The following is a 27,926-nucleotide window of genomic DNA, read 5'->3' as shown; positions in this document are numbered from 1 at the left end:
CTAAAACCTGATCACACACACCTGACTTGAACTACACATACACACACAGAGAGACAAATTCTGTGGCAGAAACCTGTTACGTCAGGATGGTGACAGGTCACTAGTGAGGTTCCATTTCAGGGCCAGTTCTCTTCAACAGCTTCATCAACAACTTGCACATGGGACTTGAAGCTACACTGAGTAGTTTTGTTGAAGACACTGATTTGGAAGGAACTGCTGACTCCTTCAGAGGCAGAGAGGCCCTGCAGAGAGACTGACATTGACCAACCACCTGAATTTCAACAAGGGCAAGTGTGGGATTCTGCACTTCAGGTGGGGCAGCCCTGGATGTAGGGACAGACTGGGGAATGAGGGGCCGGAGAGCAGTGCCAGGGAAAGGGACCTGGGGGTCCTGGTCAGTGGAAAGTTGAACATGGGCCAGCAGTGCCCTGGCAGCCAGGGGGGACATCCCTGTCCTGGGGACATCAGGCCCAGCATCAACTGCTCTGCTCTGAGCTGGGGCAGCTTCCCCTCGAGTGCAGGGTATAAAAGCTACAAGAGTGCCCAAAGGAGGGTGACAAAGGCAGTGAAGGGCCTTGAGAGGAAGTTGTGTGAGTAGTGGCTGAGGGCACCTGGTCTGTTCAGCCTGGAGAAGAGAAAAAGGAGAGACCCCATTGCAGTTACAACTTCCTTTTGAGAGGAAGGAGAGGGGCAGACACTGATCTCTTCCTGTGGTGACAGTGGCAGGACTTGGGGAATGGCCTTAAGTTGTGTCAGGGGTAGTTTGGTTTGGATACTAGGAAAAGGTTCATCTGAAACATCTCCCCTAGGAAGTGGTCACAGCCCCAAGCCTGACAGAGTTCAAGAAACTCTTGGGCACCTGGTGTCACTCTTGGGGATGGTCCTGGAAGGACATTCTGTGATCTTTTTTTAACATTGAATAGTTGCAGGCAGCTCTCATAATGGTAGTATAATTTAAACAGTAACATTTTAATTAGTCTGTAGCTTCAGGACATGCTAAATTGTGAATTGAGTAGTGGAAACAAGTAGAAGTCCTTTGTTAAAGCTGTACATCCATTCAATCTTTCAGTAAGTTTGGAATTGAGGATGGCTCTGAAGTTCTTGATAATCTAGGGTGATTAATTAAATTCCTCAGTAAGTTCAAAACTGTCTGATGTAAGGGAACAGTGATAGCCTTAACTTTCTTTAACATAGTTTATCATGTATGTCTAATAACTGCCCAGCCTGACTTTGAAAAACATCTGCTCTTCAAACAGAGACAATAAATACTTCTAATGCTTTCTTTTTATACTGCACTTGCAAAGAAATGTTGCAATGGGACAAAGAGCATCACAGTTACTGATGGGTGCTAATGTGAACTAGGTTGACTGCTGAGATATTCACTTAATATTTGGTAAATTCAGTGATAGCTGTTACGCATTTAACAAATTTGTAATGTTTACATGGAAAACTGTTAGGAAAATAAATTTCCCTCTTGCATAAACATTTCAATTTCAACCTGAAAGACAAACTATAGAATAAGACGTGTTAAAATTAACTAAGGGCCATGGTTCTTTACAAAAACCTCCAAAGGTCCCTCTGTTTTCTAATACTGTTCCTAGATCTGATCTGTGTTTTGGCCAATAGGTAACTGAGACATCATAATGCTCTTCCTACTGTTCATGAAGAAAAACTTACATGTTGTCAGTTAATCTGATTTAACAGTTAGGCTTGGTTGCTTTGGACTAGCTTAGAATGCTTTCTTTGTTCTGTTTTCTGGGGTTTGGTGTTTGCTTTTTGGGTTTTTTGGGGGGGTCTTTTTGGTATGTAGGTATTTTTGGTTGGTTGGTTTGAGTTTTTTTTCAAATTAAATTTGTAATGGAAGCAGGTCTAAAACTAGGAAGGGGTGAGTTGAAACACAGCCTTTACATTTAGTCTCTAATGATAAAACTGTCTTTGTTAGACATGTCTTGTTTCTTGAAAGAGAAAAGCACTTTATTGAAGGAAAAGGCTTTTATTAATTGTCAGTGTGACTAGTAATACAAGTAATAAGTGATTATCATCAGCTCTTTTTGATTTGGAAAAGCACTTGTATTAATTGTTAAAATAGGCCAGATGCTAAGTACATATGGGGGAGATACTCATGTCATGCAAAAATGGGTAAGATTCCTATGCTTGAAATCCATTCACACTTCTAAAAAAAAATTTTTCAGTTAGTTTTGCTGATTTTGGAAAACTTATCTTCTGAAACCTCAAAGGAATCTCAGAAGATTAGTATACCTCCTGTTTTATTTTCATTTGGCACAGTATGATTTTTTTTTCTTTAAAAGAAAATCTTTTTAAGTCAAGAACTTGTGAGTGCAGTAATGAGGAAGGAGCTAACTTCCTATTTTATGCTATAAATCAGTACTTTCAGTTTGGAGTTTTAGTCACAGTTTGTACAGCACAAATAAACTGCTGAAAAGCATTCTTACTTATTTATCTGACTTTAGCAGTAGCTTCAGAGGTTTTGTCCAGCAGAGTGTTAGAAGCACAGAGAGGCTGGCAGAGGCACTTTGATCCTGATTTTTGATACCCCTTGGAGCTGCTTTTTATTCTTCAGTAAGGGAGGTAAAGACACAATGATAATGTTTCTGGGACAAGAGAATGAACAGGAATATCTTGTGATGCTGATGAACAAAAATGAAGGATGAGGAAACCTCAGTTGATAGATTTACTCAACTATTTTGGAATGTCAGACTGAAAGTAGTTCTGTTTGCAGTATTGTTGAATGAAAATCACTGTATGCAGTTTTACAAATTATATTGTCAATGTTTAAAGTCAGATTTAATATTGCAAACCTGGGACTAACTGTGATGCTTAACACACAGTATTTTACATGAGTAGGAAAGCAAGGCTATGTAATAGTAGCTGGGCAGTGTTGCTGCTCTGATGTGATAGGAAGGTCTGGTCATTTGGACTTCAGAGGGCTTGAACTTGCTTGAGTGCTGGCAGACCCTTTCTCACAGAGCTTCTTGAACACCATCACACTTACCAGGCACTGTCTTGTGTCTCTGTTTCTTTTAACCCAGGACTTGTCATAATAGGCTTTTTGACACATAATTTATCAATTGTAAATCTGTGTTTAATTAGCCAAAAAAAGAAACTATTCTGTAACTAGAATCAAGTTATCATACACAAAAAAGAAAAATTACCATTTTGCCTTTAGTTTCAGGTAGCTTATCTGTCAACATCAGCTGTCTCAGAGAATAGCTACCTTGAATATGAGTATTGTAAAGAATAGGGTGAGAACAAAACTGTTCAGCTAGAAACTGCATAAATTACATTTTTTATGATAGCATGCAAAGCTTCCTCAGGAGTTTGGTCTTTTGGTTGTCAGTTGGAAGCTGGTAAGCAGTGTGGTATTTTCAATTGTGCTTTGAAGACGTTACCATCTACCACCGTGTGTCCCTGCTCTGTGTAAGGCTTTCCCTGTGACCACCAGCTTTCTGCTGAGTAAAGGCACTGAGGCTGCTCCCGAGCTCAGCAGGGGCCCTTTGGCTGCTGGGCTGAGGCTGCTGTCAGCCACAGGAACTGGTGGGACTGCTTTCCTCTTCATAGCCCTTCTAGGCATTTGGAAAGTCAAACAGTAGCTCCAAGAGAATATTTGGCAGCTTTATCATCACTCTGAGGCTGTGAGGTGTTACATATTCAGGGGGTCAAAAGCATTCTACGAATGTGCTCCCTGTGGTCTTCCAGGTGTGTTTCCTAAGCTAAACAGGTTTATTTCAGACCTAAATATATTGGCTATGCGTCTTGCTTAGTTTAAAAGACTGGTTTCTGTAAGGATTTGGTTTGGGGGAAGATTGGAGTTAGGTTTTTTTTTTCTTCTTCAGTAAATTAGGTCTGGAATGGAAAACTAAAATCTTTCATGCAATCTGAACACTGAGTTTAAAAAATGATGAAGATGCTGTATGGCATTAAATCCTTTAAAATACTGACTTCAGGGCTAACACTGCTTTTTAGCAATAGAGCAGGGAAGTAAAAGCCAGAGTAAACGAGGCATTACTTCTGTAAAAAAAAAACAAGACTGATATAAGAAAAAGGCCAGTGTTAATAAATGTAGTCTAGGAACCAAATTTAAGTTATTATTCGTCAGATGTGGAAGATTTTAGACTGGAAAGAAGTTGGTAATGACCTATCTAATTCTAGAAGCAGTGCAATGTGTTTACATGCAGGATTGTATGACATGGTTGACTGCAGTAACACAGCTGGGCTCAGTGATCTGCAAAAGTTTTAGGCCAGTAGATTTTACAACAGGAAGAGCTGTTTTTTTGATATCTCAATGTTTTTGTTTTTTTAATGTATCTGAATTCAGAATGGTGACTGATCAGCTATATAAATATATATAATTTTTTCCAGATATTAAAGGATTATTTGCACTTAGTCCAGAGCACCTCAAAAAACAAGTTTGCCTTGGGATGGGCTGCAATTTCTGTGTAATCATTCAGATTTCAGGCTATGTTCTGGATCTACCATATTTCTCAGACCAAACTAAGTACATAAAATACTCAGATGTACATGAGATTAGCAGCTCACTATTTGAGTTAGTCAGTTAGATAACTATTTGATCTAACTGGCATGTTAATCCTGATCTTATCCTTACATAAGCTCCTCCAAGTCTAATCAGCTGGCAATCCATGAGAGAGATGTCACTGAGTAGAAGGTGTTGTGTCCAAGTGCTGATAACTACATCCACCCCAAACTGCGTTGCCTTCGAGGGAATCAGAAGTCTTTTTAATACCTGTATTAATTTGCTTTATACACTTTGCTGGCAGATTCGTACCTGTTTAAGACTGTCGTGATGGATCTGCCTAAGTCCACTTGTAACCACATCCTCCTATTTTAATTAGACAGTTGGACACCAGACACGCCTGGATAAGGGAACAGGGAGAGGTGAGATAAGGTGGCACTTACAATACCACAACTATTCATGTTCTCCGAGCTAAAAAACTTCGCGTTGAGACAGAAGTTTGGTTTGGGAACGGAGTTACATCTTTTGCAACTACCTTTTTCTCTTTGTCAGATAGCCCTTATCAAAGCCGCAGCTAACTGCTGCTGTAGCAACAAACGAAACATCGCTCTCCTCTTGGAACGAGTGTTTCGAGACTTGTGCTTAGGGGCGAAGGCAGGGCTGCGGTGCGAGGTGCGCGGTTCGTTCCCGCGGCCGCGGCGCTGCGCTGGGCGCGGGCTCCAGCCCCGCGGAGCCGCTCGGGCGGGCCGGGTCCGTCCTCCCGCCGGGCGCGGGCCGGGAGCGGCTCCATCCCCGCCGGAACAGGAAGGCGGCCGGGGCGCCGCGGAGGGCCGGGGAGGAGCCGCCGCCCGCAGCATCCCCGGGGAGGCTCTTGGCAGGCGGGGGCCGCCCGCACACGCCGGAGCAGCGGTAGGTTGCCGGGGCGGGGGCGGACGGGCGGCGGGAGCGGCGGGGCAGGGCCGGGCGCGGCTCCCCCGGCGGTGCGGGTGCCCGGGAGCCCGGGGGACGGACCCGCGTCCTCCGCCTCATCTCCGCCGGGCCGCCCCTTCCCTGCCCCGGGGAGCTGCGCCTTGGCTGTGCCCCGGCCGGGCGCCTGCCCTGCCCTGAGCCGGGCTGGGGGAGGGAGGCTGAGGAGCCCTCCCGGGGCTGAGCAGGTGAAGCCGCGCCCGGGAAGTTTTACAGGGGGATAGGGTGAGACAAGAAAACCCCAGAAGGATGAAGGTCTGGCTGCTGGCAGATAACAAATCTCAGTTCGTGCCTTAGGGCAGGGCCAGCTTTGGTGCTGATCCCTTCCTGGGAACCGCGGCATCAATCCCCGGCCCTGCGGACGGCGGACGGGGACAGAAGCGGCGAGACACGGGCGGGGAATCCCGAGGGAAGGGCTGGGCAGAGCCGGGCAGAGCCAGCGAGTGTGAGGGACTCACCTGTGTGCGGGAACCACTTCGCCAGACTGGCAGCCCTCCCTCTCCCGGCGCGCCTCGCACAAGGCAGATGTCGCCGCGGAGGTGAAGTGTTGTTATGACTGTCAGCATGCCAAGGGCCTGTAAAATGTTGTGTGGTTTCCTGCCTAGCAAAAAATTGTGGAGAGGTTTGAACAACAAAACCCATGGAGCACAAAGGCAGAAACATGCAGTACCTTGGGATATTGCGTAAGGGAAATTGCAACCACGCAGCCAAATCTGGAGCAGAGTGAAAGGTCAGCGCAAGCATCGATGGGTTCAAGCTGCACGCTGGCAGAAATGTTCCTGAGGGAGAGGTGTGAAGGATCTTATCTTTGTAAATAACCTCGGAATAAAGTTCAGCTTGGTCATATAATTCAGTGAATGACTAAACAAATTGTGAGGAAAAACAAGATAGAGTCTGCCTTAGTGAGCCCATCCCTCAGCTGTTGGCTGGATAGACCTAGGGCCAGAGAGTATTTGCTTAAAGGAATGGCTAATCTGGCTCCATGTGCTCTTTTATTGTTTATCGGGTAAGCAAATAATGCTGAATATTTCTAGCAGTGATGATTTTCCATTTTAAATAAAAGGATCTTGAACGCAGATCTGCTAAATCAGACCAGTTTGGTTGAGAGCATTATGCAAAGACTTCAGTAAATGGATTGCCGGTGGCCCCCATTCCATGTTTATTTACCTCATGACAATTGAGCTTTAATAATGCTTCAGTTTCTTATGAGCTGACTTCACAGGTAAAGAAATGTCACAATAATATTTATTGCTGAGCATGACAAAATTTTATAGCCTTCAATTAGTGTAGTATTGTTTTCTGTGCCTTGTTTATATAATGCGGTACCTCTGGTCTGGAATAAAATTTCTATTAAGAATTGCTCACTGTTTTCAGTGCTGACACATCAAAGTCAGTGAATGTTTTTGTATTAATTTGCTTTGGATGAAATCTGTGTCCTTTTTTATTTTTTTTAGTGCAACAAGCTTTCAGGAACTTTTGCAGTAGAAAGGACTGTAAATTTGATTCTTTTATTACTGAGACACCATCCATGTTTTATAATTCTGAAGTTTGCAGTTCCATCGTTTATATATTGCTCCTTGATTTTGATTTATGTTGAAAATAAGTTTATTTTTGGGATTGCAAATAACTCCTTTATTTGTTAAGGACAGAACTATATATGTATGGTCTGCATCCTTATTTAGGACTTTAAGATAGTTTTGGAGTATTATCAAAGAGAGTTGATAGTTCTCACATTTCTGACAAAATAAAAGTGCTGCCTTAATCATTTGATTCCCCAGGTCAGTAGATATCACCTGGAGAAAGAAATAAAAGATGAAGTTTAAAAATTTTCTTCTGTTGTTTCTTGTGATGCTCTCTGGGGTTGATCTTGAAGACAGCATTCCTGCAATGGTTAGGAAGTCTGCCTCTTTCTTTCTTTTTCTTTTTTTTTTCCTTAGTTGTTGTTTTGGTTATTTCTAATAGGCGTAAATAAACTCTTACTTGAATGGGAACAGTGAGAATAGAGTGCCCTTTCATACCTATTCTACTGTAATGCTGAGTTGAAAACATGTAGGAAAGTCGTATTAGTGTCACTCACATGTTTACAAACTTCAAATGCTCCTTAGTTCTGTTCTATTTGAGGTGCTCCTATAATACAGTTTGTTATTTTATTGCCTTTGTAGCTTTTTCTTGATGGGAGAAAATTTGGTGCTGAGCTAATAACCGAGACTAGAGGGTTGAGGCTCTTGTTCCCTTGTTCCCAGGTAGCTTAATAGAGCCAGAACTTATTTTTGAAAAGTCTGTAGAAAGTAGGAATGAATCAGCAAGATACTCTTATGAAAGGCCTGCAAAAAGCTTCCTGTTGACTGGATATAAATGTAATTTTTTTTAGAAGCAGAGCACTGGGAACATGGCCCTGCAAGAGAGAAGAACCAGCAGCAGCTCCACCAATGACAAGCAGGAACAGAACTATAATCGTGTTATTACAATTGTCTTCCTGGCACTCTTCATCGACTTGTTGGGATTTGCTCTCATCTTGCCACTTTTTCCTTCCATCCTCGATTACTACAGCCAGACTGAGGTAAGTAACAAGAAAGTTAGCCCACAGAAAGTGGTAGGATCTTGAGGGAGGAATGGAAGAAAAATCCCCTGCCTTGGGGCAAACTAAACAGCTGTAGGAAGATTAATAATTACCCAGCACATATAAATGGTTCATGGGCTGAATTTATTTGCATAAGCCCCTTCACCTGTTTTTTCATTAAAATGAAAGATTTTTTTGGTAAAAATTCAAGTATTTCTTAGGGACTAGTCCTTGTAGTTACCAATGCTTTTGTGTCTTACACTGATGTCACTGGTGAGGCAATTCATAATGGAACTGAGTGCTGAGGTTCACTGAAGAACCAAGGAGATGAGTGCTTTTACCCCACCTGAGTATTTCACAGGGTCACTTGCACCCTCCCCTAGTGTGGCATTCCACCTCAACTTCCATTCCTAGCAGGGAGCTGGCTGCTGCTCCAGGAGCAGAGTGAGCAGAAGGTTCTGTTGGCTCCTGGCTGTGCAGGTGCCCATTGTTACTCTTCTCAGGTGCTAATGCATTACTGGTCAAGATGAACGTGATGTTGTGGGAGAATTGTTTTTGCAGCCCACACCTCTGTCTGTCTGTCTCTTTCTAACCCCACTCCAGCTGCAGCTGTAGGCTTTGTCCTTCTTACTACCATATCTCTAACCCAAACCATGGGCTCTGATCTCCAGGGTTGTCCCTCACTTGCAGTGTATTTCCAATAGCCAACATCTCCACCTTCTTTTCCAGACCCTCTTCTTTTCAAGTCCTCCTCCTCTCTTTGGCAATCTTTTTTTCTTTTTTTTTTTTTTTTTTTTTTTTTTTTTTTTTTTTTTTTTTATCACCTTTTCCTTCAGCATCTGCAAGCTTCTGGTTTTCCCAAGCTAAACAGTCTATGTGCAGCAGGACCAAGTGTGTCTCATGATGCCTGTTTAATTGAAAGATTCAGGGCATGCATGTTTAATTCAGGATTTAGCAAGTAATGGGCCTGAAGGCTTGAAAAAGTTCAAATTCAGACATTCCCCCACCCAAGCATATACTATCTGCAGTCTGTTAACGTTCACAATTTAAGCTATTTTTGGCCTATGATCAGTGAGGAAATTTTCCCTTGTGGGGGAGGAGGAGGGAAGGAATCATCAAACATTGTCTCTAGTTCACTAAGCTCTGATGCTGTCTTTGAAAATAAAACTGTCTTCCTGCTTTTTCCCTGTTATCTTTTTTCAGGATGGACTCTATTTGTCATTGCAGCGTGGGGTGGATTGGTTTGCAGTGATGGCTGGGATACCTCCAGAGCGGAAATACAACAGTGTCTTGTTTGGAGGTAGGGAAACTGAACAAACCAGCTAACTGCCAAAAAACAATGTTCTTTCCAAGTGATTTGCAATGTTGATGTGAAGAATGACAAGAAATACAAAAAGCGTGCTTGCCTGTTATTAGTTCTAGATTTAAGTAACACAGAAAATATCTCTTAGCGTAGACTATAAATTATTTTTTCCACACTAATAGCAATGAAGAGTTGAGCAGTCCCATCTCTGTCATTTGGAGATTCCTAGACAGGCAGGAGGAATGGGATAACAGGAACCTTGGGAAAGTCAGTAAGGACAAATTTTAAGTCCTGCCTGTGGGAAAGAGTAGTGCTTGCAATGGTACAGACTGGACACTCACTGGTGGCCTTGAGGGTCCTAGTGAGCAGCAAGCTGAGCATAAGCCAGCCCTGGCAGCAAAGGTGCCAACAGCTCTTGGAATGTATGAACAGAATCAGAATCAGTGAATCAAGGGAAGTGATCGTCTTCCTCATCTTCCTCTACTCAGCACTTGATAGACCGTATCTGAATTGTTACACTCAGGTTTGGTCCCCTGTACAAGGAAGGGTGTCCCTGCACTGTGGTGAGTTCAGTGGAGGGCTCTGAAGATGGGGAGTCTGGGACCCTTGGCTGCTCTGCAGTGAATGGCAGCTTTGCAACACCTGTGGGGAGGTTATGGAGAGGTAGGATCTTCACTGAGGTGTGTGGGAGAAGGAGAGGTAACAGGTGTAAGTGGAAGCAGGGGAGGTTCAGACTAGAAATAGGGAGCAACATTTTTTCCCATGAGGATGGTCAGTGGAACAGGCTGCCCAGAGCAGTGTCCATCCTCAGAGACTGTCAAACCCTGACTGGGTAAGGCCCTGAACAATCTGCTCTGACCTCACAGATGCCCCTGTGAGCAGGTGGTTGGAGTGGGTCATCTCCAGAGCTCCTTTTTAACCTGAATTATCCTATGATCTTACTCAATTTGTTGTACAGATTGTTACAGAAATACAGGCCTGCTGTTCCTTGTTGTCAGACTGCCAGCTGAGGGTCAGGAGCCTGCTGTGCTGGGCCCTGGCAGTCACAGAAATTACTCTCCCTTCACAATTGATCTGCACATGATCAGAGATCAATCAGTAGGAAGCACTGGAAATAGAAACTTGTGAGTTCCAGCCTTGCTTGCCCCTTGGGTGGATGTACTGCAGCACTGCTTCTAAATCTCATTAGTCTCATTAAAAGAAGCAGAGCTGCTGGCTGGCAGGACCCATAAGCATTTTCTGTCGCTGGGACACTGGTGTGGATGAGCTCCAGCAGGAATAGTGAGGGAAATATGTCATGAAATATGTCATCAGAGACTCTTCTGGCTTCTTGCCATCTAGACAGTTGTGACAAAACTGTGATTTCAGAATATGAAGATATGAAGGTGTCTGGGTTAATTTTAGTTAGACCCTCTCTACCCTCTCTTTTTAGTGAGCTGGGGCCTCCCCAAAGATAAGCAAAAGGCTTTTAAAATAAACTAAATGAAACACAAAACTTAATTAGAATATGTGTGAATGTATTGTTACTATTTAAAGTTGTTTAATTGGGTATAACAGGCATTAGGAAGTTTATAAGCCATTTTCCTCTCTCCCACCATATCCTAGTAGGCATGTTTTTCTTTCTCTGCTCATTTTTTAGTCAAATTACTGACTTTGAATGGTAGGAAACAGTTTTCTTTAATCCCTCAGAAGCTGCTTTCTGTCTCCTCTAAGGCTTGACCAGAAGCTTCCTACTTTCAACCTCTCACCATCTCAGACTGTTTAGACAAGGGGTGGGAACTCCCAGTCAAATTTAACTTTTTGTTTTACCTGCCATGTCCTGTATTCTTGGGAGTGCTGTGTGGAAAATTTCTTTATAGTTGTGCTGTTAAACAAAGGCTGCTGCAGCCCTTCCTGACAGCCTGTATTCCTTCACTGCCCTCATCTGCCACAAGGAGCATAGGATTGGGAAGGTGCTTGCAAGATCAACTTGTTGTTTCTCCCAGAGCCAGCCATATTTTTCATTTTTCATTAGACTGCAAGCTCTTCAGGGCAGAAACTTCTCTGCCCATGTCAGTGCCCTGAGGGCATCAATACTTAGTCGCTGTGACCAGTTACAACCCACACATTTTCTGCCCAGTGATTCAGGAGCTGTATTTCAGACTTGGTCTCCAGGGCTGTCTCTGTCCCACAGACCTACATTGGAGGTGTCTTGTCTCCCAGCCTACATCCAAGTGTTGTTTCCACTCCTTTCTCTGCCCCTGACTGCTGCTGGTCCAGACTGGACTGGAAGGATTTGTTGAATAACCCTTGTTTAGTGTGGGACTGTCAGTGGGCTCTGTTGGCAGCACCTGCTCTGCCCAACCCATCAGATCAGGGGCACCCAGGCTGGTGCCAGTGCTGTGGTCACCCTCAGCTCCCAGCTCCTTCCCCCATGTGGAACAGCCCTCTTTTTGCTGCATGCTGGCTTGGAAATACTTGGCATGAAAGGGTGTTTTTACAGTGCTAGAAACACAATGAAGGGAACTGTGTGTCATAAACTGCCAGTGTAAAATTCTGTAAGATTTTTTACGCAGCTTTTTTTTTTTAGCTTCAAGTTATCACAAGGAGTTATCACAAGCAGCTCTTCTGGACAAGGTGTTCAGTATCAATATTTTGCCTCCCTCAAAGTTGATGGGAGCAGAACTTCTGGTCTGTCTCTCCTCTGCCTTTTAAAGCTTTGATAGCTGAATGATCTGAAACATATAACCCAGTTTCTCCTTTAGAGAAAAGCTGTGACAGCAAAGCATCTTTTGCTTGTTGAGAGTGTAGTGCAAATTAATAAGTCTGTGAAGCTAGAAATGGCAAGAGAAAAGAGGAATTAAAGATCACAGAAGGCAGATTTCAAAAGACTGCTGGAGTCTGTTGGAATCACTCCTACCTCTTAGGGTGCCTCACTAACAGCAGTGCTTAAGTCCTTCTTTCCATGATAAAAAGGAAAGAAAAACTGATTAAGTGTGACAGAATCAGGTCCAAACAATCAAAAAAGTCTTAAAAGAACTGTAACTGCTAAAGACTGTGTTATCTCTGCTTTAAGAACAGAAAATGTATGTAGTCTGCAGGGAAACATTGGAGAATCATCGTTCCATAATAACCAATGAGTTTCAAACCCTTTCTCACCAGTGAAGTAACCCCGAAGTCATCCAGTCTATGCCTGTTACTCTGCTCTGGCTGTCTCTATTTGCTGCCTCAGTTAAGTAACAATGCAAGGTTGGTGTTCTGAGAGTGGCATGGTCTCAGAGACAAAGCTGTTCTTCATAGCTGCTGATTTACATTTAATTTCAAGTTTTTATCACACATAGTGTGATAGACCTCAAACAGCTTGTCTGTCTTTGTATTTAAGATGAAGGCAGCAAGCCTAATAATCCATATCTTTTTACCTTTTTTTTTAGGTCTGATTGGTTCAATCTTTTCCCTCCTGCAGTTTTTCTCCTCTCCCCTCACTGGTGCTGTGTCAGACCACTGGGGCAGAAGGCCTGTCATCCTGATGACAGTGGTATGTGTCACATGCGTCTCAATATACACTGGAAGGCACCATGATCTTGCACTCAGCATAGAAACTGAATTGTGTGTGAATTGTGACAGTCACAGTTCAGGTCTAGAATTGAATTTTCTAGATCTGCTGGTTGTTGACTCTTTCTTGCCAAATCACTTGCCCACACTTAGAAGTGTGAGTGCTTAAACTGAACTTCCCAGACCCAGACCTACACACAGAAGACACTAAAATACTTGCCTGTTTCTGTCATTTTCCAAAATCTCTTTTCCCTGTGTATGGGAGAATGACTTCAGATGCTCTCTTGACAAATGTTAGCCTTAATTCCTATGTATTTTAGTTTATCAAGTGATTAAGGAGGGCTGATCATTTGATGACCTGTTCCACAGAGCCTGAGAATTGTTGGTTAGGAAGTTCTGTATTGCACTGCAAGATGCATTTCTTATGAACATGAACATTCTCCTTATTTTGAACTGAGATTTCTCTTGAATTTGGAAACAAATGGAGTGGAATGTACAAAAATGTTTTGTACCCAGGACTGGTTTAACTTCCAGAAAATTTTGGTCTTCTAATTTTGTTAGAAAAATCACAGTTATATGTAGTTTGTGTGGACTTGTTTCTACCTCTTTTATACTGCTGTTCAAGACATAATTCAGTGTTAGTTTATTCAGCCATTTCTGTTACATGGGGTTTGGAGCAGCCATTGAAAACAAACAAAAAAATGTAAATGTTTAGCTGGGAAATGAGCAGAATTTACATTAACTTTGCATTGCTTTATAAAGAACACTTTCTTGCTTCTGCAGATGGGTTTGATAGCGTCATACTCACTCTGGGCTGCCTCTCGGACTTTTGGCGTTTTTCTTCTCTCCAGGATCATAGGTGGAATAAGCAAAGGGAATGTCAGCCTCTCCACTGCTATCATTGCTGACTTGCACTCTCCAAAAGCACGGAGCAAGGGCATGGTGAGTTACACTTGTGGGACACACATTTCATTTTAATAGGCAACTTTTAATTGGTTTTTGCTGCTCGGTACATCTTCCTCAGGTGTATGTTCACTGATCAAGTGAAAACATGACTTTACATTCTACCTTGCTTTCTGGAAAGGTGCCAGATCATATTCCTGGCAGCTCCTGGACTTTTGCCAACAACCTTCACCTACTAGTGAAACACAGATGCTCTAGAGATGGGAAAACTACCTTGTTTCAATGTTAGAACTGTTACTCCCGCTGGTAACTTTAATTCTGATCATAATAGCTTAGAAATCAAAAGGTCTTATGTCCCAATTTTGGCAGCTGGAAGCCAGTTACAGGGCAACTCCTTTTCCTCACCTTCCCAAGCTGTGGAAGCGCAGCAGCACAGCACAGTGTGCTCCTGACTTCCTTGCACACTGTGCTGGCTTCAGGATCTGAGCTCAGTGGTAAAGGATGTGACATTTGGCTGACTGAGAAGTATGAGCAGCTGCCTTATCCACTTCCAGAAGGCAGTGACTCAGATGGAAACACCTGCAGGCTGAACTTGGCCTGTGAATTAGCAGTTATATCTTTTATCCTATAAAAACCTTATAGGCCCAGACTTCTCTTAACAGATTATAAGCCACTAACAGAGGACAGCTGCTTCTTGGGAGGGGAAGATTTAGATTTCACAGTGATAGCTGATGAATCTTCCAAGAAAATTATTGTAATTCTCGTGAGCCAAAATGCATTTTTATTTGTGGAGAGAGGTAGCCTTACAGCACTAGTAAATAAAATGGGTCAGGGCCTATTTTTAGGGCCTGAGAGTAAGTCACTTAGTGCAGCATGGCTTACATCCACATGGCTTGTATTCTTTTGTATTCCAAAGCAAAATTCATTCTGCTTTCTGGGAGGTGAACAGCATCTGACTGAAGCTATTCCCAAACAGTGGTGGGCCACTGCTTGTTCCTGCCACTTCCCTGACTGGACAGGAAACAAAATTGATTATTTGCAAACAGCAGGCTTTTCACACTTCATGCTCTTTGCTGTGCACATCCTCAGAGTGATTGAGTTCTGTACCTCATTAATCCAAATTGTTTCAGAACCTGAAAAAACTGGTGTCTAACATTGTGTGTTCACTTTATCCCTGCAGGCCATGATTGGTGTTGCTTTCTCCCTGGGCTTCACCCTGGGCCCCATGATGGGTGCTTACCTTGCCATGCAGACAGAGAAGGGAGAAGTCTTCTATCTTCGATCAGCACTGTCAGCACTTGTGTTTTCTGTGGCTGATTTCATTTTCATCTTCCTCCTTCTTCCAGAGACACTTCCCAAGGAAAAACGGGTAAATGGATGATCAGTCTCAAGATCTGTGTTTTCTGTAAAAATAGTACTTTAGAATTGTTGAAATACTGGAAACAGTGAAGATAAGGCTTAGCCAGTGTCTCAGAAATTTATCTCATTCCTGGGTTTGAGATTATTGTTAAGGCTGATGTCAAAGCAGTTGTATGATCATAAAATCACAGAATATTTTGGGTTGAAAAGGACCTTGGGTTGGAATAGGATCACCTGTTTCCAACCCCCTGCCACAGGCAGGTACACCTTCCACCAGATTGATCAAAACCTCATCCAGCTCGACCTTGAACACTTCCAGGGATGGGCCTATCTCCTAGCCCAGTGTAATATAAGATCTTTATCGTTAACGTGACTGCTTCATTGCTGGTTTTGGTGTGATAGGTTTAAATTTCCCAAACCCTAATGTGAACATGAGAGGGAGACTGTGGAATTTAAACTATTGCCACAAGGATTCCTTGGGGAAGAATTTCAGCAAATCTTAAAAGTAAATGCATCAGAGACTGGATCTTCTTTCATTTAGCCAGTGTATGTTAGAAGTTTTCTTACCTAATGTATTTGTGTGAATATTTTGAACACTAAAATCGCAAATTACTTTTTTCTGAGCTGTTCTGTCTTCTGCAGTTAGAAAATACCTACATGTGCTTAAAATTCAATGACTGATTGGATTTGTGGGGTTGAACATTTACTAACATTAGGATTTAATATTGTGTGATTGGACACTGTCCAAGATATGTCTGATTAAAAGTCTCTTAGAACAGTCTCCTTTGTAGCGTGAGAGAGGTGGAATTCAGCCCTGGGTATCTGCATTTGATTTGAGGTTTTCATTGGATTAGGTCATTGCTGTGATCCCTGGTTTGTAGGCAACACTCAAGTTTTTGGTGTGTGCTTGCTCTCTGGATGGCCAAACCCATTTGACACAGAGAATTGTTCAGGAAACTTTAATCTGCAATGATCCTACCAGGGCAAAACTTTGCACCTTCCCTGAGTGTTTCACAGCAGGTTGTGTCCCATGTGAAATCTGTTGCACCCACTATGTTCCCAAGCACTACAGCTATGTTATTTTCTTTTAGCAACTCTCCCATGTGTCATCTGTTCCTCTTTCCTATTTGGCTGTTTCTAAACCTTCCAGATAAAATCCTGTGCTTAGTTGGAGCTGCACACTCTGGGAAAATGGCAACATGATGACATAGGGAAGTGCTGCAGAGTGAATCTGTATTCTATAAACAATTCCTCCTTTGCTGTAGAGTGATTAAATGGCTTCAGTGCCTTTTAGGATCATGTGATGACTGAATAGATCCCTCCCCCTTTCATTATCCTCTGGAAAGGTCTGAGCAGCTGGTCTGTATTAGCCAATGCCACTGAACCTTTGTAAGGAAAGGGGCTCTCTGTCACTGCCTTTTGGGGCTCTGCCCCTGCACAGCAGTGGGTGCTGCAATGAGGTGCTGCTCAGGGCCAGGTCCCAGTCACACAAAGTACTCGGAGTGTTTGGCTGCCCAGGAGAGGGTGGTTTGGGGTGTCTTGTGGTTGCTGTCAGCCTCCATCTGGGCATGTGCTCCATGTGTTACAGTGTATTTGTAATTTCAGTTATTAGGCTGCTCTGCTCTCTTCTTTGGTAACTCCTCACACTTTCTGAGTGGGAGTGAGCAGTTTTCTTGGCCTGTGGATGACAAAAGAAAGGCAGGTATGCTGGCTGCCTTTCTGGAACTTGTCTGGTCTGAGCTGGAGCAGGTGCTCCCACAAGTACAGGGGTGGAATATGGTGGAAGGACAAAGCTATAAAAAGAGAGGAAATAATCATGATCATGGTCAGGAGGATGTGCCAGTGGGATCAGACATCTGTTTCCTTGAAGTTTGCTATGTTCTCATTATACCCTTGTTTCTCTATCAGTCTGCTTTTCATAGGAGAGAGTGTTTCATATTGATTCATGTTGGAATTACCTTGTAGGAAGGGAAAATGGAGGGGGATAGGCAACAAGGATGTGTTTTCTTCCAAAGAGAACAGCATTTTTACTCTCTTCCTTCCTCTTTTTGTCAACTGTTCCATGAGTTGATCAGGTGAAGAGAATCAGACACTGGCCTTATGGTAGCCAAAACAACTCCTGCTGTGACCTAACAGGGAGAAGGGAAGAATGGGAAGGTCTCTAGTGGAATCTGTCCCCTTTAAGAGCTTTTGAGTTAAGTTTTTAGCTAAGCTAGCCATGAACAAGGCTGCCTAATTGGAGGGAGAGTCTTACAACTCTTTTTTTTCTGGACTGTGTGTAGGGCTGTGCAGTATCAGTAGCAGACTTGTGGAAAGACAAAGCTGTGCTCTGTGCATACTAAACATGCCTGCTTTGGAAGGTAAGGCTGCAGCTTGGCCAGCCCAGGCTGCATTCCTGATGCAGGAGGCTCTGCCTTCCTGACCTGTTACTGAGTCTCTCTGCAGTAGAGGAAAACAGAATGAGCAAAGACACTGAAAAATGCCTGCCATTCAAGGTGACTTTTGGGTGATCGGGAGGTAAAATTAAGCAATTATGGAATAATGAATCATAAGCATAGAAATTAAATACAAGTTAGATGTTGCAGAGTTTGAACTTGTGAAGAAAGTAACCTTCATGCAGCTGCTGACCTTGACTGAAATTGGCAGTGTATACTTTTTGGGGTTTGGTGAAACTCTTTAGCCAGTTTTAGGGACAATGTATTCATTATGGATTTAATTCAGTAGATTAAATCATTTCTAGAGCACTGTTTCTATGGCAAAGATAGGAGAAATGGAAAGAAACTCATGTGCTCACACATAAACACACCTACATTAAAAAAAAATCTAATAGGTGTATGTTTCATAAAACACTTAAGATTTTAAACATGTGCAATTACAATGTATTGTAACTGGACCAAAGTAAAATCATCCTTGGCTGATGCAAAGCTGCTTGGCATTCTGTCTGATATGGGTAATAATTCAAAACAGGTACAAGTTACAAGGTATTTTTATTACTGGCAAAGATGCTTGCAGGGAGTTGCTTGTGCCCAGATTTTCTGTGCTGTAGTGCAAACGCCATGGTACCAACACATGCAGCAACTGGGGATTGCCACAGGCCAGCTTCAGGAAATCCTTTAGACTTCTCAACAGGGTGAGCAAACTTCTTGGGTGTGTCTGTTTATTGTCTGCAACAAATGCAGTGGGAGGAAGAATAAATATCCCAATGTGTTCTGTGTGAATCAGCAGCTTCGTGGCTTCAGGCCAGCCCAGTCTCTTGAACTGGTCATTGTTGTGAGACTGATGGGCTCCAGACTCTGCTCTTGGGTACTCAGAAGCTCTGGCTAACAAAACAAGACAGGGGTCACATTAATACCATATTGAAGGGTGATTTGTTTACAGCTTCATTAAATCCAGCCCGTAATGAGTCCCCAGGTCATGCACTGAGATTCAATTCCACTGATAATCTGACCTTTAATCTCTGCCCTCAAAGGGACCGTGGCTCCTTCTCTCCCTATCTGGGAAGAGAAGAAAGCTCGTCAGATAAAGCCTGTGCAGTGCTTTGAGGGCGTGAAATACTATGTGTGATTATTCAGGGTTCCTAAGTGTGTTATCTCTCCCTGTGGCTGTTGTGTAAAGTGACAGGCTAAATTCTGCTCTAAAAAAAATTGTTTCCCTAATAATATAGGGAATTTGATTTCTAATCATTTAGACATTATTTCTTTTAGTGTTTTGTTTAATTTTCTATATTTTATAATTTAAAAAAAGTAAATTATCCGTAGATGAAAGAATAAGCATGAGATGGAAGAATCAGTGGGTAAGGAGCAGGGAAAGTCCCACCAGGTGCATAATTAGGTTGAGATGTGCACAGTACAAGGCCCAGAAGTGTTACAAAATAAATCTTTCTCTTTTAAAAGCCACCCACTGTGGCTGTGCAGAATCTCATTGGAAATTTCTCTAAAATATCTCCAAAGAATCTCTGTAAAAATTATATTTTCCTTCTCTTCCCCAGGAGGTGTCACTGGCTGGCTAAAATAGCAACCAGTACCAAAACAGACCAGTGTTTGATGTGCTGCACATACTGGTCTCAGATTTGTAGCACAAGAGCAAATCCTCAGCTTCCTATGAGCTTGCAGGCAGATGTGCCATTATTTCCCTAGTAAATGTTCTTTGGACATGACTGATGATGCAAAAACTGACCCAAATAAAGCCACCTTCAAGGCTGTGGAGAATGAGCCACTTCTGCTTTGTGAGAACCCAAAGAAGAATTTTTGTCTTCAGTGAAAGGTGCTATCAGTGCTCTGCCTTTCAATTACAGACACTGGCACCACTTCTGAGTTCAGAAAGTCTGGGTTTTTATTGGGCCCCACTCAAATCCCAGTGTCAGGTGCCTTGTTTCATCTCTGATGATTTGTGTAGGTGTAGAGGCACATTTGGGGGTTACTGTCAGTTCCTAGAGTGGTTATTACATTAGGGTTTTAAATAAACCTCTTTCTGTCTTTGATCAGGTCCCTTCTGTGACATCTGGATTTCAGGCAGCAGTTGACTTGCTCAGTCCTTTGGCTTTATTTCAGTTCTCTGCAGTCACCCGAGGAAAGGAATCCCCCTCAGAGCAGAGTAAGTGTCAGATGGCTTTTTACAGTAATACTCCCTGTTCTTTTGTGTGTGGCATTGGTCTCTAAGTGAAAATTGTACTCAAAACATTCCAGAAGCAGAACTCTGTTGACTCATTTAAAACCCACCTTAAAACTTATGAACAGGCAATCAGAAGTTCCATTGGACCGTGGTCCTTTTATTCCCAACAGAAGGTTTTGAAGACGAGTGTTTTGAAGATTTATGACTTCATATTGTGTTTTCCTCAGCCACTGGCTGCAGTAAGTAATTTAAAGACAGATCAAGGCATGAGCAAGGGAGGTGTGAGTTTGCTTATTCAAGCTGCAGACCAGGAACTTCAGACTGGAATTTTATTTCTCAATTCACGATTTGGAGATGTAGGATTCTCTGCATCTCTGTAAGACTCGTTTTGTGGCATATCTTGCATGGATATTTAAAATGAACATCTGAGGAGAGACCATTTCCCTGTACAGTTGATAAATGCTGCTCTTCTATTGTGGTTTCATTGCCAAGCTTTGGTGGTTTTGAAAACACCACGTTTCTCTGTCCACCTCCCACCCCCTTGGTGTTTGTTTGGGATTTTTGTTTTTTCAGATCTTCAGAATCTCAAAATTTTGGGCCTGGCCTACTTCCTGTATCTCTTCCTGTTTTCGGGCTTGGAGTACACACTGAGTTTTCTCACTCACCAGAGATTCCACTTCAGCAGGTATTGCAATAGTATATTTTATAGCTGTATATTTTGCCTAGGATATTTTCCAAAATCTTGATTTAAGGTCTCTTCATGTATTTTCAAGAGAGGCTTCCTGACATTAGTAAAACCACTCAGTAAAGCCACCCCTGTGTTTGATGGTATTTGGGCTTTGTGAGAAGAGTTTATGAAATATAAACACAATGTTTATGATGAGAGGAAGTACTCAATCTACAACTTTTAAAAACTAAGGAATATAAATACCCAAGATTAAATTAAAGCTCCTGAAATAGGTATAGCTGTGCTAGTTGTATTGATTATAGTAAAACCTTTTCTTGCTGAGAAGAGTTTTTGAGTATCAGGACAAATCTTGAAGCACAAAGAGGAGAAGGATGGGGGAATATCTCTGTGATGATATTTGCTCATCAGCAAATTCTGCATGGCATATGGTGTGCAGTCATGTCACAGAGCCTGATTTCCTGTAGTCAGCCACCAGAGAAGAAAGAGAACAGAATCCACCAACAGCTCAGCTTGAAATACTTTTCTTGCCAGCTCATAGGAAGAATTCCAGCCAGGAACGTGAACTCGCAACTTGATTCCTGTGCATGTCCTTCAGTAATTCTCAGGGGGCTGTCTCATCTTCCCCTGTCTGTCTTTCATTACAGTTTGTGGTTTAATCCATGTGTGTCAAGGAGAGGTTTTGTGGTGCACTGAGCTTTGTTGTGTCCTGTGCATTCAGGGCAGCCCTCAGTGAGCTGCAGAGCTGTGTGCCAGCAGAGGCAGCAAGCTCGTTGTGGAGGTGAGGCCCTTCAGTTGAGAATATCCACATAATTCAGTCCACAAGAGAAGGAAAGGGAAAACTGAAGAGAATTGAAGGGTGGAGGGAGTGATGTCTCAGACTTCCCAGTGGATCACCACCACGCTGTGCCTGCCTTGCTGACCTCCATCAAACCCTCCCTGAGCTGCACCTTGGAAACCAACACCTCCCATGCACATGGCACAGATGTTGACAGCACGGGGTCATTTATGTGTGGAGTCTTTGTGGGCCAGAAAGGCTGACCTTGCCCACAGCACTTGCCAGCATTGTCCCATCTCTACAATAAGGAGTTTTCCCCTGTTGCTCTGTGCTTGCTGTGGCAGGTGCTGTCAGTGCTGTGAGGGCTCTGCAGTGCTGGGTGAGCCCCAAAGGCTTTTCTGTCTCCCCTACTCAGGGGAGGTCAGCTCTGTGCGTGACTCCATAATCTGTGTTTTTGCCTCCCTTCCAGCATGCAGCAGGGCAAGATGTTTTTCTTTATTGGAATAACAATGGCTGTGATCCAGGGAGGCTATGCTCGCCGAATCAAGCCAGGAAATGAAATCAGAGCTGTAAAAAGGGTAAAAAAAATAAAATCAATATTTCTTTTTCCTTCCCCCCCACAAATCTGATATGTTAATTTTCAGTCTGAAGTGCAGTGAAGGGTGACTGGAGGTTATAACTGTATTTGTCCAATCAAAAGAATTTTCTGTCTCATTTATCCAGCTAAATGGCTTTTCAGAACTGGTTGCCGGGTACTTACCTGTCTAACTAAACTTTGGAACATTAAAGCCCTTTCTTATGATATGAACAACAATATTCTTGAAACTTTGTGTTCTTCATATTTAATTGCAGTAAGAAATGAGAACAGATTGTCCATCTGTGCAAGTTAGGTAAAATATTGTGAAGAGTATGCTTTATTTCAGTGATTTCTCTTGCAGTGCAGACATTGAGACTATTAAAATTGCTTCAGGGCTGATCTCTGACTCTCTTTCTGGGAAATTACTTTCAATCTGGCTATCTTTGTGCTTGACAGGCTTTCCCTAGAGCATATTTCACTGCTGGGCAGGGAGAAATAGATTCTTTTTCCAATTTTTGGTTTGTGATCATCTGTATTACACGTAACAAAAGCATGTATCAATGTTCAGACTGAGGTTTCACTGACAGAAGTGTACATTCCTTCGTTTTGCTTGGCTCTTTCCTCACAGATAGTGCAACTGCTGTGCTGGGATGACAGGGAACAGCTCCCTGCAGTTTATGCAGCTGTGGGGACAGCAGATGAGTTGTGTCCTTTACATTTGTGTGTAGAATTGAACAAAGCACTACCTTAGCTCCTTGGGAATAGGTTTGCATGGACTGTTAGAGCCTTGATTAATGTATTTTACATTATTTTGAGGCCAGTGTCGTTTCAATGGTGGCAGGGTAGAAGGTTTCCAAACCACTGCATTCCAGTGAATTGACTCAGCTTCTCTTAAAGTGATTTCTGCTGGTGAATCAATCTCCACCCTGGTCCCTGGCAGTGGAACCTTGATGTCAGGCTGCTGGTGTCACGTTTCCCTGTGGATGAACATCAGCTGTGCTGCTTCATCCTCCACATCAGCTTCCCCCGTGTGCTCTGCCAGCCTGCTGTGTGTGCTGGCACTGCACAGCCCTTGGCACCTCTTATTTTTATACTCCTCCCTCAGCCCTGCACTAGGACATGCAGTTACCTCCAGCACTCATCTGCTGGGCTGATGGCTCCTCATGAACACCCGTGTCCACTCTGCAGAGACCCCCAGTCCTGGGGCACTCTTCTCCATGGATGCCCATGGGTTTTGTGGGAGTTCCCCCTTTTGCTGAGGTTATTCTGGCAGTTTGTGAATCTGCTCCGTATGGCAAACGTGGCCTCTCTCAGCACAGTGGTTACAGTAGCTCATTTATCACTGAATCTTCAGAACGAGGCACTCAGTGGCAGTGAATACCCTCCTTTATCATACACAAAGCAGATCTGATCTGTCTTTTCGGCAGGAGCTCTGTAAGCGAGGGAGACATCATAGGGAAATGGAAGTCCAGCTCTTGGAGGAGATGAAGAATGCTTTTTATTCTTGGGGTTTGAATTTTAGATGCACCCTCTCCCTTATTTTTTCCTCTTGGTTTCAGAAATCTGAAAGCTAAAGTTAAAATCAGCCAATAACATTGAGAAAAAGCAGAGGAGCTGTAGTCCTGCTGCACACAAGCTTTTTCTTCTCTCGTGCCAGCTCAGGAGATGAAGAGTTAAAGCCAGATTTCTGTCTAGGTCACTACAGAATGAGAGAAAATTGTCCCCCCAAAACGACAGATGTGTAGAGGGAGAACTTGCATGTGGTGTGCAATCTGGTGATAGTGAGAGGGAACAGAAAAGTTGATCGTGTCGGTGTGTGGCCATCCAGGTGACTTAGAAATGTCCACTTGGGGAGAAAGGGCTTTCTGCTTCTGACTTGTGTGTTGTCCCATGCCCGGAAGGGAACTGGCAGGACACCTAGAGTTAGGCTTTAACAAGCGCGGCTCAGATGTAACCGTGTGACTCATTCCTTTTGCAGGCTATTATGTTGCTGATTCCAGCGTTCTTGTTAATTGGATGGGCTGCAAATGTGACCATGCTGAGTGCTGGACTGTTGCTGTACTCCTTCGGTGAGCTATTCAAAAGGCACTACAAGCTAAGCACAAATGATTTTTCTTCATGTATTTATTCACACTGTTAAAAAATACGCACTTCTAGTTTCAAACTACAAGTAACAGAAAGTTTACAAAATATGGATGAAACGGTGTCAGGGCTTTTTCTGATGTGTTTGTATCACAGGAAGTTGTCATGGTGGTATTTGGAAGCTCCTGTTGTCCTGTCTCACTGTGGGGCTCTTGAGGATGGTTTTTTTACCCCCTCTTAGCAGACCTAGAAGCAAAGTATTCACTGAATAGCTCAGCTCAGGGAAAGAAGCGACACATCGAGCCTTTGTACCTGAGTGGTGTTGCATTATTTCTTAGGCTGGAGATTGCACACTCTGAGTGTGTTTGGACTGAGCAACAGTGAGGGTCAGATGTTTTCAGTGTTTGCATAAATTCTGTTCTGCCAGCCTAAGCTGTTGTTCAGGGGAACAGTCACAAATGAAGTTGGATCCATCTACTGGATGTCTAAAAAGAGATTTCAGGTATTACCAATCCTGCTAACTATTGTTAAGCAGCTCTACATATGACTTATTACAAAAATGGACTTCTCTTTTGCATGGTACAGCTTGATTTGGGAGTAAACCGTAAACCACAAAATGCACCTACTTAGTAGTCTATTGTTTACTGGGGCCAGCTGTGTGTTTGACAGGTGAGGAGTGAAAGGGGGTGTTCTTTATGTTTAGCTAGATTTGAGTCTTCCCTGGCTCCTTAATGTGCAGATGACTCCATCTCTCCCCACTTAAGCCAACTAGAAATGCCCCTGGGGGAGTTCTCCTCCCCTTCTCTTCCACCCTCTGCCCAGCAGCTGGGGCACCTGCAGTTAAAGCAACCTTGATCATTCCTGCTCTCCCATTGTCCTTCCCTTCCCATTGTCCTTCCCATTGTCCTTCCCATTGTCCTTCCCATTGTCCTTCCCATTGTCCTTCCCTTCCCTTCCCTTCCCTTCCCTTCCCTTCCCTTCCCTTCCCTTCCCTTCCCTTCCCTTCCCTTCCCTTCCCTTCCCTTCCCTTCCCTTCCCTTCCCTTCCCTTCCCTTCCCTTCCCTTCCCTTCCCTTCCCTTCCCTTCCCTTCCCCTCCTTTATATGTTTGAAGCACTTCTTTCTTGGCAGAAAAGGTCCCTATCTCAGTAAGAGGGCAGTGATTGCTGAACAACTCTTGGCTTTTGAGTCCAAAACTTTTTGTAACCTTTTCTTCTTGGACGTGACTGTCTTCTTTCCCAAGAGAGGCTGTAGCTGCCTCTCCTCCCCGAGTCCAGGGCACCGCCTGCACAGGGACAGTGTCACTCTGGGCACAGCCACCTCATTGTTTGGAATATTCCCTGCTCCACCTGATAAGAGCAGAGTGATTTGGAAAGCTGCCAGCTGGCTGTTCTGCCCTGTCCATCCCTGTCCCGTGGGCTCCCAGAATGAGGGATGCTAATGTGAAACATCTGCTCGGAGCACTCACAGCTCTGGGCCCTCCCTGCCGGCTGGCTCGGAGGGGGTGTTCCCATCATTGAACTGGATCAAACCTGGTGACTCAGTGGTGGTCAGAGCTCAGTGCCCAGAGCTCAGCACATTTCCCTGCAGCGGTAATGAGTTTGGGCCACATGTTTGTCACTGTTGTTCTTGTCTGTTCTGAGCTCTGCTGTTCACTGACAGTCTCTTCTGTGGATTTTTCCAGCTGCAGCCATTGTTATCCCGTGTTTGTCAGCAGTGGTGTCAGGCTATGGTGAGTGTCCTTCCTGCTCTGCCGGGCTGCCCTTGGCCACACCACTGACCTTTGTACTGGCTTGGCTCAACTTACACAGAACTGACCTTGAGCTGAGTGAAGCATCAACAGGAGCAGTTGTGGATCCATCTCAGGCCCCTCTGCAGGGAGCACAGGGAACCATCCCCTGCCTCATACCTGTCTCATAATTTACCTGATAATTTCAGCACTGACAGCAATGATCTGCTCAGAGGGACCATCAGTATCACACTTGAATTTTGTGCTGTGTAACACAGCTCAGCCCAGTGTGCTGGGCAAACTGCAGCAACCTCATTGCTGGTGGTGATGAAGAAGATGAGAAGTGGGCCAAGGCCACAAACAGCAGCAAGGAGGGAACAGTTTGGGCTCTCTGAAAGAGATAACAGCCATCCCTGACAGCAGTGAAATAATTTCTTGCTGTTTCCTTAGAAAAGACCTTCCGAGGAGCCTTCTGAAACCTTCAGGCACTGGTTGTTATGTAACCTTGTAAAGCAGATGTAGCTGTGGTGCCATCTGTGGACAACAAGGTTTTGGGTCAGCTGGGGACCAGGACTGCAGTGCCTGCTGAGGTGGAAAAGCAAGGGTTTGCTCATTAATGTTATTTTTATGTTGCTCTTATTAACTTGCATCCACAGTTCTGTGTTTATTGTATACCTGGGCCTTTTCAGAAAAGCTTGTGTGTAGTGTGAATCTTTTCTTTTGGAAAGGTTTGAGTTTTTGGGAGGTGTGGAACTTGCACTACACATTGTCCCAGTCAAGTACTCGTGCCAGGCCCTGGTGTTCACACAGTGAAGCAGCTGTGAGGGCCTCAGTGGAGGGTGGAGAAATGATGGGAGGGGAAGATGCAAGTGGGAAATAGCCCCAAAGACCAAGACTCCCAGAGCTACAGCCGTGCCCAAACCCTCTGTGTCACGCTCTGCTTGCACAGGCACTGCCAGCCAGAAGGGACGAGTCATGGGCATCCTGAGGAGCCTGGGCGCCCTGGCCAGAGCCCTGGGTCCCATCCTGGCAGCTGCAGGTGAGTGTGGCCTTGCGTTCCTTCTTCTCTTTGGCACCAGACAGCCCAGCTGGGGGAGAAGGGGCACAGGTAGCCCCTGCATGGGGTCAGAGCCCCAGTCATTTTAGGGTGAAGGGACAGAGGAAGGGGAAGCAGCCTCAGAGCTTTAACTTGGGCTAATGTTAACACCAAGCAAGCCAGAACCTATTTCCAGGCAGCCTCTGGCTCACTCAAGGGGTCAATCGTTCTGCTCAGCTGTGCAGGTACTGTGTGAGTATAACAGCTTTGAGGGCACCCACACATCTGCAAGGACAAGCACAGCAACAAGATGAATCCCTTTTCTTTTGCAGTTTACTGGCTGGCCGGGGCAGAGATTTGCTTCACTATCTGTGGAGCTTTTTTCCTTGTCCCCTTGGCTCTGCTCAGGTCTATAAAACAGCAGACAAAGGAGGAGTAGGAAGGAACCACAAAACCAGCACAAGCTTCCAAGGACCTCTGCAAGACCTGACTCTTGGCACCTGACTCTGCTGAGCAAATAGGAAAAGGAAGATTTTGATCTTGTGGAAAGAGATACACGATGACCATTTGCAGCAAGAAGACACAGCAGTTCTGTTTAAGGTCGCCTCCCATCCAGCTGGGTTAGCTTTGCTAACAGAAAAACACCAAACAAATGAAAACAGACACACACTCCCCAAAGAGTTGAGTAAGGCACGAAGAGCAGCAGAGAAGCAGAGACAGCACAACAGCAGCAGGCCTGGAGCCCTCCCCACCCACCAGGTGCTGTTCACACAGAGCTCTGCTCCTCACCCTGAGCCTCTGCAGGGGCTGGCACAGAACAAACCCTCAGGACCATTCTGATGGGGTTTTGGTACAAGTGGTACGGAGAGCTCTGCAAATGCTGCAATCACACCTGCTCAAACAAAAGCAGAAGCACACTACAGGCTGCCTGGTACTCCACTGGTACTGGGGCACAGGTGGACTGTTTTTAACATACAATTAAATTTGGAGAGATGTTTTATATTTCTAATACTGTGTGATGTTTTTGATGACCAAACCCTGCTCTTTTTGCAATACAATAAACAGTTACAGTGAACAGTCCTGTGCTCAGTTCATTACAGTTGTTACACCCCTCTGAAATGAACATCCCTGTCTGGCTGAGGCAGAAAGGGGCCACAATTTTACCCAAGGTGCCAAAGGCCTCCTTGAGGGAGCCAGCCATGGCTGACAGCACCATGCTGATCCCAGCTAATGGGTGGGGGGGGAAGGAACCACCACCAGGCTCTGCCCACTGCTGAGCTGGGAATCTCTGGGAAAGGAGCCCTGCAGTAGCCAAT

General features: G+C 44.2%; 1 protein-coding gene and 1 long non-coding RNA gene across 4 annotated transcripts; one reads left to right on the top strand and one right to left on the bottom strand.

Moving 5' to 3' along the window:
- The first annotated feature begins 73 nt into the window (after nt 1-73).
- MFSD10 (major facilitator superfamily domain containing 10) lies at nt 74-27,685 on the top strand. Of its 3 annotated transcripts, none has more exons than XM_066317417.1 (13): nt 74-291; nt 7,830-8,018; nt 9,222-9,318; nt 12,732-12,835; nt 13,636-13,794; nt 14,936-15,124; nt 19,599-19,707; nt 20,299-20,410; nt 21,658-21,766; nt 23,744-23,834; nt 25,530-25,577; nt 26,524-26,613; nt 26,943-27,685. In XM_066317417.1, exons 2-13 carry the CDS (start codon nt 7,848-7,850, stop codon nt 27,047-27,049), a joined length of 1,386 nt encoding a protein of 461 aa, XP_066173514.1. In that variant the 5' UTR covers nt 74-291; nt 7,830-7,847; the 3' UTR covers nt 27,050-27,685. The 3 variants fall into 3 exon arrangements, with proteins under 3 accessions (XP_066173514.1, XP_066173513.1, XP_066173515.1); XM_066317416.1 differs by lacking the exon at nt 74-291 and adding an exon at nt 5,121-5,401; XM_066317418.1 differs by lacking the exon at nt 74-291 and adding an exon at nt 5,512-5,646.
- LOC136360284 (uncharacterized) lies at nt 3,341-6,861 on the bottom strand. The gene is made up of 3 exons (XR_010743443.1): nt 5,917-6,861; nt 4,805-4,892; nt 3,341-4,029 (listed from the first exon to the last, which is right to left on the bottom strand). It is a non-coding gene; the product is annotated as an uncharacterized lncRNA (long non-coding RNA).
- Nucleotides 27,686-27,926: the final 241 nt, after the last annotated feature.

The sequence above is a fragment of the Sylvia atricapilla genome, chromosome 4 (assembly GCF_009819655.1).
Source record: "Sylvia atricapilla isolate bSylAtr1 chromosome 4, bSylAtr1.pri, whole genome shotgun sequence".
NCBI classification, from domain to species: domain Eukaryota; kingdom Metazoa; phylum Chordata; class Aves; order Passeriformes; family Sylviidae; genus Sylvia; species Sylvia atricapilla.
This window is presented reverse-complemented; position numbering and strand designations above follow the sequence as displayed.